Source organism: Gorilla gorilla, chromosome 19 (assembly GCF_029281585.2).
Source record: "Gorilla gorilla gorilla isolate KB3781 chromosome 19, NHGRI_mGorGor1-v2.1_pri, whole genome shotgun sequence".
NCBI lineage: Eukaryota > Metazoa > Chordata > Mammalia > Primates > Hominidae > Gorilla > Gorilla gorilla.
The window spans coordinates 80,111,557-80,126,852 of NC_073243.2; the positions used below are offsets into that span (position 1 = coordinate 80,111,557).

Genomic DNA, 15,296 nt, shown 5'->3' on the forward strand with positions numbered 1-15,296 from the left:
GCAGATGTGAAGTGGGAGCACCATATAGTTGGAATGCTAGTGTAAAGCTTTGCTGAAATAGATGGCAGGGAGCAACTTTATGCCTAGTTGGCAGAGAGATGGCCAGATAAAAATGGGAGGAAAAAGTACTCATAGTTACAATGTAGAAGAGGACAGAATAACTTGGATTCCAGAACCAAGAGCTTGGCTGAGGCAGAGCATTTGTGTGGCTTATATGGCATGGCCCAGAGGGAGCGCTGGGCAAAGAGGGATTTAAGGTTTGAAACTGGATTAAGAAAAGCCTTGAATGGGGGCATGGAAGAGTGTGGGATCTCTTGTTGACCATGGACAGCCACGGATGGTTTTGAATAAGGAAGTGAGCCACAGTAGTGGACAAGAGTATGTCACTATGAGGGAAGTTGGCATGGGAAGAGGGAAGAGGGGAAGTGAAGCTGGGAAGACAAGTTAAAAGACAATTGAAATGTCCTAAACAATGATCAGTGTCAGAACCTCTTCCATGGTTTTATGAAGAATCCACACGTGTCATTGTGCCCCAGGAGCTTGGCAAAGAGGAAGTGTCTAGCACGATGGCTGGCAAAAGTAGGAACCAAAAAGGTGTTTGTTGAACCAAATTGGACTGAATAAGAGGATTGGCCATAGGAATGGAAAAGAAGTCAATGCCAGGGAAACGAGAGACATGGCGCTGACAGTCTTTGATGAGTAATTGGCTGGGGAGGTGGAGGGAGAGAAGATGAAGCTTCTCCAGCTTGGGTGGCCTCGTCGCTAACCAAGGCAAGGGGCTTATGACTCGGGGCTCAGCAAGCCTGGTTCAGGTCCTTTTCTCTCTATGGGGCATCTTGATTGCCCATTGGCATGTATTAAGTCTATATGTGCTGAGTGGTGTGAGTGCTGAGATTTAACCTCTTGTCTTGGTCAACATTTTAACAAATACAGGCGTGGTTAATTAATATCAAGCCAGTGTGTCATCTTCATTGTTGGCAAGCGAAGAGTAATTTTGGCCGACAGTAGAATCGTAGGGAATATCTAAAAGCATTCATACTTTTTTCAGACACCTAGGTGATTCTAATGTGCAGCCTTGAGCCGTACTCTTTGAGAAACATTGGGGTAAACAGTTGCTTTTTTTTTAATCATAAAAATTTGTTTTCTTTAAGAAATGTGAAAAACATAGAGAAGTAGATTTAAAAACATTTGACGTTTGCAGCAGCCTTGAGCTAAGTGCCATACACTACTGCAGTTTGCTGGGTTTTTTTGTTTTTTTTTTGTTTTTTTTGTTTTTTAAGATGGAGTCTTACTCTGTCGCCCAGGTTGGAGTGCAGTGGTGCGATCTCGGCTCACTGCAACCTCTGCCGTCCCAGTTCAAGTGATTCTCTTGCCTCAGCCTCCTGAGTAGCTGGGATTACAGGCGCCTGCCACCACACCTGGCTGATTTTTTGTATTTTTAGTAGAGACGGTGTTTCACCATCTTGGCCAGGCGGTCTTGAACTCCTGACCTCGTGATCCACCCGCCTTGGCCTCCCAAAGTGCTGGGATTACAGGCATGAGCCACTGTGCCCAGCCTGCTGTTTTTAGTGTCTATACCCAAAGCACCACCCGGTGATTTTGAACAAACAGGAAACAAATCAACGTAGCGTGTGGTTCCTGCAGAAGGCTGCTGTCAGACTGCAGTCAGTAGGGGTGGAGTCCTCTGGGGATGTTTGTGCTGGTTGAGCAAGCCCTCTCCATGTGTCACCGCATCAGTTTCTTAGGGCTGCCATAGCAGATTACCACCAGTTGTGGCTTAAACAATGGATGCCTCTCGCAGTTCAAGAGGCCAGAAGTCCAAAATTAAGACATCAGCAGGGTTGGTTCCTTTTGGACATTCTGAAGGAAAAACTGTTCCATGTCTGTCTCCTGGTTCTGGTGGTTGCCAGCAATCCTTGGTTCCCTGGCTTGTAGGCACACCACTCTAATCTCTGCCTCCATCTTTACATCGCCTTCTTCCTCATGTCTCTGCATCCTCTATTCAATTTCTAAGGATACCAGCTGTCAGATTTAGGGTCTATCCCGAGTCTAGAATAATTTAATCTCTAGATCCTTAGTCAGTTACATCTGTAAAGACCCTATTTCCAATTAAGATTGCATTCTGAGGTTCCAGGTAGACATGAATGTTTGGGGGACACTATTGAACCCCCACAGTCACTTAGGACTTACATGTACGTAGGGCTAGCCGACACCAAGTATGGGAAGCTGTCTTGGACTCCTACCCTAACCTTGGGGTCCCCAATTTTTTTCTTAGTGTTCAAACAAGAAAACTAGTCATAGGCAATTGAGATACCCTGGGCCTGGGGTAGACCCCAGCTTCATAGAAGATCCCTTCTTTCACATGTTGAACTAACTGGTTCCAAAAGGGTGTGTATGGGGCGGGGGTGCACAGAAAATACAGATTAATTAGCACTCACATAGAATTTATAACTTGAAGGACTGTTTCCATGGCATGTGAATTTCTTTAGCTATCTCTTTGCCCTTTGTTAATTCTTTAACATCTGTAAAGGGCATGATCAGGACAGGAGATTACTTTGGTCCTCGACTCTGACTATTTAGACACTTAAAGTGCACTTAAGCAGACTTTGTGGATGAAATCATTTTGTCTGGATACTTCATGTGAAATGTGTAATGTATCACTTGGGTGAAGGGCAAAGCTCAGGAGTTGTGGCTGCTTATGATGCTCAGACACATGCCAGGAATACTTTTGGAGTGTCCTTGGATAATAGCCAGACCTGTCTCCAAGTGTCCTGTCTGTGGGCAAGGAAGCCTTGCTCAGACCCTAAAATATTCATTGTTACGTGCGTACCTCCCTTTAAGCAATGAATGAATGTTTGAGTAACTCAAATCCTATATTTTTTTTTCCGCAAAAGCTTGCTATTCACAGAGGCCTTATGAACATGTTTATAAAGCAAATAATCTTGTTTTAAATGCTTTTGTGTAACTACAAATTTTATATTTAATACTGAGTTTTCTTTAGGTGTGGTTCCTGTGTTTAAAAGGCACTTATTCAGACCTCAGAGTTCCCAGTCTTGATACCAGCAGACTGAGGTCTCTCCCTCGCCCCAGTGACCACTGTGCTGTGATCTGCTGTTCTCTTCCAGTTGGCTTGGTTTTTTGGAAGTCTTCTCAATGTGACGGGCATATGCGGGAGACAGGAAAGTGCAGTGATAAGAGCATTGGAGTGCAGGGTTTGAATTCCAGGTCTTCCACTTTCTGACTTTGTAACTTTAGGCAAGATGCTTATATTTTCTGTGCCTCAGTTTTCTCATCAGTAACATGAGGATAACAATATCTGCCTCAGGATGGTCTATCAGTTTCCTGTGACTGCTGTAACAAATGACCACAAACTGGGTGGCTTAAAACAACAGAAATGTATTCTCTCAACAGAAATGATTCTCGAAAATCAAGGCATTGGCAAGGCCATGCTCCCTCCCAAGGTTCTAGGGAAGAAAATCCTTCCTTGCCTCTTCTAGCTCCTGGTGGTTGCTGGCAATCTTTGGTGTTCCTTGGTTAATGGCAGCATAATTCCAGTCTCTGCCTCCATTATCACATAGCCTTCATTCTGTGTCTCTATGCCTTTGAGTCTCTCTCTCCTTACAAGGACACCAATCATTGGATTTTGGATCCAACTTAAACCAATATGACCTCATCTTAACTTGATGACGTTTGCAAAGACCCTATTATCCAATAAGGTTACATTCTGTGGTTCTGGGAAAATGTGCATTTTCTGGGGACACTGTTCAACCCAGTAAAGGTGGTTATGGTGATTTAAATGAAATAAATTATTTATGGCACCTGGAAGGTACTAGCACATACTCAAAATTCAGCAAATCACAAGAAGCCACTTTGTCATAAGGCTTGACTCATTTGCTGTACAATCTCATTGCTCCTTTTTCATTTGACATTTGCTGCTCTTGCTTATACTGGGCCACCCTCATCTCATGTTTTTCACCATATTTTGGGGACATCTAAGTGTCTCCCTAATATTTCACCAGGACTTTTCCTTTCTGCCATCATTCTGGGAACTCTAACATTCACATCAATGACCCATCCAACACCTTGCCTCTGATCTATAGGACCAGTCCCTGGACCTTGTCCTTACCTGTCCCCAATCCCATAGTCATTGCAGTTACTCTCTCACTGCCACTTCTCACCCTTTGACCCTGGAATCTCTGCTTCACTCTCTGTCTTTTCAGTCTCCCATGATAGATCAAGCCAACTGCCCCTTTCTCCCATCCTACCCGATGCCTCCAGTGAAAAATCCTGTGACCTTACCAAATGGTTTCTCTATGGAGTTACAAATGCTGCTCCCAACTGGACCTTTGGAGCTGTTCAAAGACCCTTATATTTATTTTAAGCAGGTTTCCTTACTCACTTCCCCCCGGGAGCTATTGGAGCATTACCATGTGTAGGGCTTCTTGGCCCACCACTGACCGGGCTTACTCTGTCTCCCATTTCCCCAAGAAAAGGTAAAAGCCATAAAACACCAACAGTGACTTCTTCTCTGCCACTGCATCTTTGCTCATGCTCCTCTTCCTCTTTACTATTTCAGAGGTAGAACATGACCCCAATTCACAAAGATCAGCCTTCTGCCTTGGTTGAATCCTCAATTCTGCCACCTCCCAGCCCGTTTCATCACACCTCCTCCCCTTATACACCACCCCCTCCCCCCCTGCCTTTTTTTTTGTTTTTTTGAGATGGAATCTCGCTCTGTCGCCCAGGCTGGAGTGCAGCTGCGCGATCCTGGCTCACTGCAAGCTCCGCCTCCCGGGTTCACGCCATTCTCCTGCCTCAGCCTGCCAAGTAGCTGGGACTACAGGTGCCTGCCACCATGCCCGGCTAATTTTTTGTATTTTTAGTAGAGACGGGGCTTCACTGTGTTAGCCAGGATGGTCTCGATCTCCTGACCTCGTGATCTGCCCGCCTCAGCCTCCCAAAGTGCTGGGATTACAGGTGTGAGCCGCTGCGCCTGGCCTTTTTTTTTTTTTTTTTTTTTTTTAACGGAGACAGACTCTCGCTCTGTAGCCTAGGCTGGAGTGCAGTGGTGTGATCTCGGCTCACTGCAACCTCTGTCTCCTGGGTTCAAGCAATTCTCCTGCCTCAGCCTCCCAAGTAGCTGGGATTACACGTGCATGCCACCACACCCAGCTAATTTTTGTATTTTTAGTAGAGGCGGGGTTTCACCATGTTGGCCAGGCTGGTCTTGAACTCCCTCACGGGATCTGCCCGCCTCAGCCTCCCAATCCTTATACCTTTCATGCTATCTCTGTCTCCACTGACTCCTTTGCTTGCCCCAGTGTATGAACACATTTAAACCCCCCTAAAAACTTTAAACATCCTAAAAAGTTCCTGATATGGCTTGGCTGTGTCCCCACCCAAATCTCAACTTGAATTGTATCTCTCAGAATTCTCACATGTTGTTGGAGGGACCCAGGGGAAGGTAATTGAATCATGAGGGCTGGTCTTTCCTGTGCTGTTCTCATGATAGTGAGTAAGTCTCACGAGATCTAATGGGTTTATCAGGGGTTTCTGCTTTTGCTTCTTCCTCGTTTTTCTCTTCCCACTGCCATGTAAGAAGTGCCTTTTGCCTCCTGCCATGATTCTGAGGCCTCCCCAGCCATGTGGAACTGTAAATCCAATTGAACCTCTTTTTCTTCCCAGTCTCGGTTATGTCTTTATCAGCAGCATGAAAACCAACTAATACAGTTCCCTCCTTCATTTTCCATTGAATTGCTTTGGCTTTCTCCTCTGGAGAGAACCAACTATATTGTAAATGGAGTGACTGCATATGTTTTTTAACTTCTTTGTGCCTTATTTTCCTTATCTGTAAAGGGCTAATAATAGTACCTACCTCATAGGGTTATTGTAAAGGTTAAATTATAATATAGTACAGCTCCTCGCACTGTACATTTTAATTTTAGTAGTAATGGTATCCTTTTTGGGCTTTCATAGGACTGAGTCCGCAGCACTAGTCTAGCACTGATAAACAATGACATAAGTAGCTATTGGGTATGTTTCTCTTCTCAGAAGTCTGAAGGCTCCTCAAGGAACAATATTCCTGTCAATCTTTCTATGCCAAGCACTTCACATAGTACATAAGATAAACACACACATACTCTCTCACTCTCTAAATAATGAATATAAGTAAATGAGTAGTTGAAACCAATAGAATTGGATGGGATAATTTTTCTCCATGAAGGAAAAAATTGGCTTCACCTATTTTAGGCTTATCTCTGCCCCCATGAGACTGTGCTTTGACTTCTTGTGACATGGTGGATCTTTAAAATTATTTAATAATTTAAAATTCTTAAAGAGGTTAATTAATAGTAGCTCCCAAGGTAGAAATGAGAAAAACAAAGCCTTTCCATGCACAGCTCTGAACTGAGCCCCTACCATCCAGTGGGCAGTGGGCAAGGGGCTTGGGGCTTAGTGGTGAACGAGACAGATGCTGGCCATTGCCCATGCCCTGGAAGTCTAGTCCACTGGAAGGTCGACAGAGCTTTACAGATACTTTGGAAATACTATTTAATTACAACCATGCCAAGGCCTATGGAACAGAGCATGGGGGACCCCAGCAAAGAGAACTAACCTGGTCCTGGTGGCCATGAAGGGCTGGGGAGAAGGAAAGCAATGAGGAGGAGGAGCTTGCTGAAGTGGGTAGGGCAGAGGGACCAGCCTGTTTCTGGATGGAGGTGTTTATGTATTATGTCCACGCCACAGCACTCAGCAGTTATGTAGAAAAGACCTCAGGAAGTGCTGACACACTTCATTTAGGGAGGGTGATGGATTTCAGGGTGAATAGCAGGGACAGTGTAACCTGCATGTGTGAATAATCTTAAGCAAAAATGTAAGGAAAGGGAAAAGACATTTTAGATAAACTCATCAGGTATTGGTCTGAAGTAATGAACATTATCTGGAACACTCTTTTATGAAACTGCTGGTTAGGTGCTTGCCGTGTTGTATTGGTAATTTTCTGGTTGTAAGGTTTCACTTGTATCAACTTGTTGTTTATGCTCTCTACTAAATACATCCTGTATGTTTCAATCCTTGTGTCTTTTCTTCTCTCCTTTAATTTAAATATTACTTCTTGCAAGGACTGGTTCACAATCCAGTCAGGAAACTCCCTGCTTGCCCAGCTGAGAGTTGTCTTTCCTTGCTAGTGTGTCAATTCACCATTTTGCTCACTTTGCCACTTCTAACATCCTATTTTGCGTTGTTGGCGTATTTCTGGTATTACTGTATTTGATCTCCACAACTATATAGAAAATTTGGGAGCCTCATGCCTATAATCCAGCCCTTTGGAAGGCTGAGGTGGGAGGATCCCTTGAACTCAGGAGTTCAAGATCAGCCTGGGCAACCTAGGGAGACTCCGTCTCTACAAATTAAAAAAATAAAAATTAAAAAAAAAAAAAGAAAATTTGGGAAGGGCTATACTGCATGTAAAACACACTTATTTGTTGAATAAGTGAATGAATGATAGGGATTAGATCTCACTTATCTGTGTAACAGCTATAGAATCTTCTTTATTACCCTGCACCTAGTAGATACATATCTGTAAGTACTGGTGGATATAGTCAACTGGGGAAAATATTATTTGAGACTGAAGCTTGCCTGTTTCTTGTACCCTTTCTTAAAATGATGAGGTGTGTGCAAGTTTTTTTCCTGGACAATGTGAATCTGAAACCTTCCCGGTGAAAACAGTTTACTTTGTCTTTCGTCTTAGCCTTGCTGATTATATTGGCAAAACAGTCTCCTCACCGAAAACTGGAGCAAGAAATGCAGCTTTTCTCAAGATAATCTCAGATAGATTCCTCCAGATGGCTGCCCGAGCAGAGGCACAGAACAAGAGCATTGTAATTGGTGATGGTTAGGGTTTTCGCATCTTTTCTCAAGAAAGTCAAAGAAACTCTCTTCCTGGCTTATTCTGTGCCACTGGATTATTTTGATTGAGTTGATATGTTTGAAAACTCAAAACCTCTTGACTAGCCAGATGTCTGTGACCACTGAGTTCCACTGGTTTTTCAGGTCCCAATGATTAAACCAAAATAAAAGAAGGTGATGCCATGTCTGGCCAAGGGCAGACATTGCTGGTTGCCAAATCCCCAGCGTTCATCACCCGGTTGACATGATGTTTGCTATTCTAGACGGAGGTAGGCAAGGCTTCAAAAAGGCCAAGCTTCAAGAAAAAACCTTTAAGTAAGTCAGTGTCATTTGGAAATGATTTGATGAATAGGAAACTTACCGGCCAGCCAATATCATTTGTGATATATTAGCAGGAATGTTTGGAGCCCATATTGAGGGTAAGGGCTCTTTCCCACATGCCGCCCTTCATAGCTGACACATTACACATGTCTCTGCAGTATAACATATGGCTTCCTGAACTTGCAAGTATGGCTTAATGTGCTCTGTTGAAATCGTGTCTGTTTAAACAGTCTCTTGGAAAAGTGAGCCATATTCAATAAAATCATTAATTTCATGTCTGTGAATGTTTCTCTAGAGCCCTTTAAAATATGATTTTGAAGGAGCATAGTAGAAAATTTGCATTAAGCTGTTATCAGCCTCTAAAAGGGTATTGGACTATCAGTCCTAAATTGTAAATATTAAAATATTCATAGAACATTAATCAAGAAGGAACAGTGCAGCTCATCAAATTCCAGAAGAATCACCATTTTAGGTACCTAGTATGTGCCTGGCTGTTTATGTATGCTGCATCTGATTCTCAGGATAATTTACAAGTAGGTGGGATTTCCTGCCATTTATAGATAAGGACAGGGAGGCCCAGGGACACTGATGACCACCTAGAAGTGATGGAACTGGAATTTCAACTCAATAGCACCGAACTCTGAAGTCTGTCTCTTCTTTTCTACGCCAGGAATTTTAAACTTGGGCTTAGGAGTGAGCTGGGTGGGGGTAGATATTTAAGCCAGAAATCATATGCAAGTTTTTGTGTGGATGTGCATTATTCTGAGGAATGTCTGTAACTGTACCAGATTCTCCAGGGGGTCCATGAGGCCTCCAAAAGATTAAGAACCAGATTTTGGCACCACTCTGCCGTTTTTTTTAAGCAATAAGGAAACAGCAAGTGAGACTGAACCGTTCTAAGGCGTTTGACCTGGTGTTGACCAAAAACTGAAGCACAGGACTTCTTTCTAAATTCTGTGTGTATGTGTTTTGTATGCCTGAAGGGGGATGGTGAGGGAAGGAGAAGGAAATAAAAGAAATAAATCACATATGGAGAAAAGTACACAAAACAATGTACGGTCTAACAAGTAGTTATAAAGTGAGCATCTGAGGAGCTGCTAATCAGACCCTAAAACAGAGCAAGTCCCAGAATGGTCCCGGGTGTCCCTTCCTGATAGGATGCCACACCTTCACCCCTAATCATGACCCTTACTTTTATACTGACCTTATCCTTACTTTGCTTTATCTTTTTTTTTTTTTTTTTTTTTTTGAGGTGGAGTTTTGCTCTTGTTGCCCAGGCTGGAGTGCAATGGTGCGATCTCAGCTCACCACAACCTTTGCCTCCCAGGTTCAAGTGATTCTCCTGCCTCAGCATCCCAAGTAGCGGGGATTACAGGCATATGCTACCATGCCTGGCTCATTTTGTATTTTTAGTAGAGACGGGGTTTCTCCATGTTGGTCAGGCTGGTCTCGAACTCCCGACCTCAGGTGATCCACCTGCCTTAGCCTCCCAAAGTGCTGGCATTACAGGTGTGAGCCGCCGCGCCCAGCCATAATTTTTTTTTTTTTTTTTTTTTTTTAATTTGAGATGGAGTCTCCCTCTTGTCGCCCAGGCTGGAGTGCTTACCGCAACCTCTGCCTCCTGGGTTCAAGCGATTCTCCTGTCTCAGCCTCCCGAGAAGCTGGGATTATAGGTGCCCGCCATGCCTGGCTAATTTTTTTGTACTTTTAGTAGAGACGGGGTTTCACCATGTTGGCCAGGCTGGTCTCGAACTCCTGACCTCAAGTGATCTGCCCACCTCGGCCTCCCAAAGTGTTGGGATTACAGGCGTGAGCCACCTCACCCAGCCTATAGTTTTATCATCTGTGTATACATCCCTAAACACTATGGTTCCATGTTTCCTGTTTCTATCTTTATGTGCATGCAGTCATACTATTGTGGGTTTTCTTGTGTGTGTCTTGCTTCTTTCAACAGTACTGTTTTTAATACCCATCTGTGCTGTTGTATCTAGTTGTAGTTTGTTCATTTTCATTGCTGTGTGTTATTCTGTTGCTTGACGACGTGATAATTTATCCATCATTTGTTATTGGAAATTTGGGTTATTTGTAATTCTTGCCTGTTATGAGCGATGCTTTCGTTGACATTCTAATGCATGTCTTATACACAGGTTGCGGAAAGACCAATATTTACTCAGCTTTTATGGGAAACAAAATACCTAGTTCTACAAGAAAATAGTGAAGAATTCTCTTCGCAGGCCCGCTTCCTTAATGCCTTGTGGAAGAAGAAAATTCTTTCAAGTGAATTCTCCTGTTAGTCTTAGCATAGGTTCCAGTTGTCCTCAAGTGAGCAATAAAAATCAAAGGATGCACTCGTTGAACCTAAGTGATTCCAGGGCTCCACCCCAGACTCCTGGGGTCAGAGTCTGCTAGATGGGGCCTGGGAGTCTGCAGATTTAACAAGCACCCAAGTGATTGTTGTGACTGGGAGACATCGCGTTCACCCTGATTGAATTTATAAGGCTGGGCTCCTTAGTTGGGAAGAGATTTGAAGAAAGTATTTACATGATTAAAATCTTGGAAAATTGGCCTTTTAAAAAAGTTAAGGGAGTTGGATTTATTTAGCCTATAAAAAAATCTGAAACACGATTTAATAGTTGTTTGCAAAAGAATGAAACTTTTGTAAATGAAAAAACAAATATTTGCTAAGTCAAGAGTGATTTAGGTCAATCAACCTCCTGCTAAAATCAGCAGCAAATACTGAGCACCATGGGGGTAAGAAATGAAGCCTGTTCTCAGGGCCTTCAAGGAGCTAAACACAGGAGAAAAACTGTAAGCTCTCGAACAAAAACCAGGATGCGATATTTCATCAAGTCTAGACTGTGGGCTTCGGTTGAGATGAGCGAGTGGGTGGCCCCCAGGGACGCAATGGAGTAGAGAAACAGAGAGAGGTCACCAAGAAAGGGTGGAGAGAGCCCGCAGGGCTTGAGCTAGGCTTTAGAAATACGCCTTTGCTTAGGCGGATGGGGTGACAGAGCATTCTGAAGCAGTGGCTGCCAGTGTTTTTTCTTGTGATCCTCCAGTAAGAAATATATATATTTCTTACATATATGTGTGTGTGTGTGTATGTGTATATATATGTATATATATGTGTGTGTATATATATATGTGTATATATATATATATATCTTTTCTTTTTTTTTGAGACAAGGTCTTGGGTTGTCGCCCAGGTTGGAGTGCAGTGGTCAATCTCGGTTCACTGCAACCTCCACCTCCCGGGTTCAAACGATTCTCCTGCCTCAGAATCCCAAGTAGCTGGGATCACAGGCATGAGCCACCGTGCCCAGTCAAGAAATGTATTTTATATCAGTCAGGATACACATACATGTAATAAATAAAAGTTTCATAAGACATTTAACTTTATTAAAGGTGGTGCATCTGATGTTTTCTATTTTATTTTTTTAACATGTTAGGTTAACCGATAAACTATACAGCTTTCATAGAGTTGAAAACTATAAGAGGACCAGAAGCCCAGTGTGGAGGCAGAATCAGTCCTGTCCTATGGAGGCCATGCTAGTTAGAGGAGAGGATTTTCATGGAAAGTGGTGAGAGGTAATTTTGTTAGTTTGATGGTGGTCTCCAAAAGCCTTCCTTGATTCTAGAGTATGAATGAATTACTTTGGGATGTTATGATAAAATTTCAAACTTTACCTATTTATTTGACCAGCTCTACTTTTGGACAGTAGATTGACCAAAGTGACTTTTTGAGATTTCTTCTGATGCTTGGGGGTGGGGGTAGGGGAGAGGATTTGCTTCTGGATTCCAAAGAATGACTCAAAGTGCTTATTGAACATCTGTTTTGTCTCATGTTGTGATTGGCTATGGGAATTTTGGTATAGAAAATGGCACTGGAGCCAGGCACAGTGGCTCACACGCCTGTAATCCCAGCACTTTGGGAGGCCAAGGTGGGAGGATCACTTGAGGTCAGGAGTTCAAGACCAGCCTGGCCAATGTGGTGAAACCCCATCTCTGCTGAAAATACAAAAATTGGGCCAGGTATTGTGAGTCACACCTATAATCCCAGCACTTTGGGAGGCCAAGGTGGGCAGATCACGAGGTCAAGCGCTCAAGACCATCCTGGCCAACATGGTAAAACCCCACCTCTACTAAAAATACAAAAATTAGCTGGGCGTGGTGGTGTGTGCCTGTAGTCCCAGCTACTCGGGAGGCTGAGGCAGGAAAATCGCTTGAACCCAGGAAGCGGAGGTTGCAGTGAGCTGAGATTGCACCACTGCACTCCAGCCTGGTGACAGAGCGAGACTCTATCTCAAAAAAAAAAAAAAAAAAAAAATTAGCCAGGCATGGTGGCAGATGCCTGTAATCCCAGCTACCCAGGAGGCTGAGGCAGGAGAGTCGCTTGAACCCGGGAGGCAGAGGTTGCAGTGAGCCAAGATCGTGCCACTGCACTCCAGGCTGGGCAACAAGGTGAGACTCCATCTCAAAAGAGAGAGAGAAAAAAAAAAGAGTATGGCACTCGATAGAATAGTTTTATAGGAGAGGATGAGAGGATGTAGGAAATATCTCCGTGGGCAAGTTTAGGAAGGAAAAATGATGGCCTCTTGAGCCCTGTGCTTCTGGAAGGAGCATGATATGGCCAGTTGTGCATATCAGAGCTAATTGCAAGTATGATTAGTGGCCTGGCCCAGGACTAGACAACTCTGCTATTTGATCAGAATCCAGATTCCTGGATCAGACGTCTAATTGGGACCCTACTTGGCCTCTAGTTTTAGCATGCTTGTGAGAATTTTAAGAGCAAAACTCTTTTTAAAATTTTTTATTTTTAGAGATGGCGTCTCACTGTGTTGCCCAGAGTGGTCTCGAACGCAAGCAATCCTTCTGCTTTGGCCTCCCCAGTAGCTGGGATTACAGTTATGAGCTACCACGCCCAGCCTCTTACCTTCTCTCCTTTTTTCCCAGCCTAGCTCTGCTTACTGTGAACCCCATCTGCAGCACTTCTTGAATGGTGTTCTGGATTATTTATTGAAGATTTGCTTGTGTAGCCATGTTCTCTTCATCTGCTCCAAGAGAAAAGTAAATTCTGGCCTGCACTGAGAAGAGGCTCTAGATAGAAGAGAGGCATTTCAGACCACTAGGAATGTGGCATTGACCTTGTCTTCCAAAGAGCAGGATAGGGAGGATCTCTCCTGCCATGTCTTATAGAAACTGAACTCCCTAAAGATCCATGTGGAATGAATTTTAGGGAACCCCTGCAATCGGATTTTTCTCTACTTAAGAGTAGAGTGCCTTAGCAACGTTGAAAAGGAAAATCCTTTCACGTGGCCGTTCCTTTGCTTGAATACTTTCAGTCCTGTCCTCTGAGATTTGATCATATCCTTTTGATCTTCCCAGTCCAGTTTTAATTTGTTCAGTTTAGGTTAGAAAAGGATTTTGAAAAACAATACCTTTCTCTTTTAGGATTCTATAGGTAGGGATCATTGGTCCTAAATGTTCTTCAGTAAACTTTCCCTCCCTTTTTTCTTTGCTTGTAAAGTGCACTCTGGGGGAATAAGCTGCACTGTGTTTCTTGGGGCTTGATCATTTGCTGTAGTTGTTTGTACAGTTGTTAAGTTACGCTTTCTATTCTGCTAACAAATGATGGTGTGAGGAACGCCATATTTCTTGTGTTTCCCTTCAACAGGAAGCTTGATTGGTAACTAAAGACAAAATCTCATTTCTTTGTGAGTAAATTGCTGTAGTAGGAGCGTGGCTGATGTTGGTCCAGACACATTCTTACTTTGTTAAACCTATGAAGAGAGTCATCAAGGAGAGCTGCACTGGTCTACATGGTAGCCTCTGGCTAACATCACGTGAAGTCTCGAGGTTAAAAATTCACTTCTTCAGTAGCACTAGCCACATTTCCAGTGCTCAGTAGCCACAAGTGGCTCATGCAGTATTGACATTTTGGGCCAGATTATTCTTGGTAGGGGTAGGAGGACTGTCTCATGCATTTGTGCATTGTAGGACTTTCAGCAGCAGATCTGGTCTCCACCTACTCAATGCCAGTAGCACTCTATAGACATAACAACCAAAATGTTTCCAGAGATTGCCAAATGACCCCACAGGGGCAAAACAAATCCTGGTTAAGAATCACTGGCTTTGTGGCTATAGTATTTGAAAGCCCAGATAAAGAACATTTCCATGATGGCAGACAGTCCTGTTCTAGAATAATCCCTAGCAGAGTTTGGGGAATTTTATGTAATAAGAATTTTGAGCTTTGGTGGAATCACAGTGGACATCCAGTCCAAAGCCTGGGGAAACTGAGGCACAGAAAGATTATGGGTGACTTCAGGTCACACAACATGTAAGTATCAATCTGGAGTTCTGGACTTCAAGTTCACGCAGCCCAGAGAACAAGCTGCTGATTTTTGTTCAAACCTGCTTCATTCCTACTGTGCACCTGCACTCAGTGTTGGTTGGGGAGGACAGAGTCCTAAAAACTGGGAATGGTTCAGTCCTGAGACGTTCAGAGATGCAAATTCTGAACACATCTCTTTTATCCCTCCCTGGCTTAAGGCCCTACATATGGGCTAGGGTTGGGAGGGTGACTGAGACATTTGATGGACAAAGACTTGTTGGGTTTCCTCATTTCCATCAGTACAGAGATTGGGAACATACTCCCGGGGCCATGGAAGACTGTCATCCTATAAAATTCCTTCTTTTTAGTTTTTAAATCTACAATATCTCCTCTGTCTGCTTCCTTTTAAGGGTCGATTGTAAAGCTGTTAATACGAAATACCTGGAGGTTCATCTCTTCAGAGGCTGCAAGGAAGCAGAGTCTATAGAAAGCTTTGGGAAGGGAAAAGGAGTCTCTCCCAGGGTGTGGTGTCCACAGCTGAAGGGGTCAGAAAGTGGGCTTAGCTCAGGGGCCTGGTGCAGGAGACGACTGGAAGGCAGCCCGGGCTTGCAAAGTGCCCAGAGCCTCTGATATGCTCAACATCTTTCCTTCCTCCCCTCTTTCCCTCATCAATCCCACGTGCTTCAACACTTCCCAATGACTCTTCAGTCACTGGTTCTATAATTCTCTCCCTCCTCTG

The 15,296-nt window shown here is 43.7% G+C and overlaps 1 protein-coding gene across 14 annotated transcripts in view; it reads left to right on the forward strand.

The window, feature by feature from the left end:
• RAI14 (retinoic acid induced 14) overlaps positions 1 to 15,296 on the forward strand; it is a 176,214-nt gene that overhangs the window by 85,143 nt on the left and 75,775 nt on the right. The window contains exon 1 of one of the 14 annotated variants that reach the window (XM_055367689.2): positions 11,783 to 11,814. The exons of the other annotated variants lie outside the window; for them this stretch is intronic. Within the exon in view, the coding sequence (XP_055223664.2) occupies positions 11,798 to 11,814 (17 nt within the window). The 5' untranslated portion in view covers positions 11,783 to 11,797. Of the gene's footprint in view, positions 1 to 11,782; positions 11,815 to 15,296 lie in introns of those variants that run through there. 14 annotated transcript variants of the gene reach the window in all.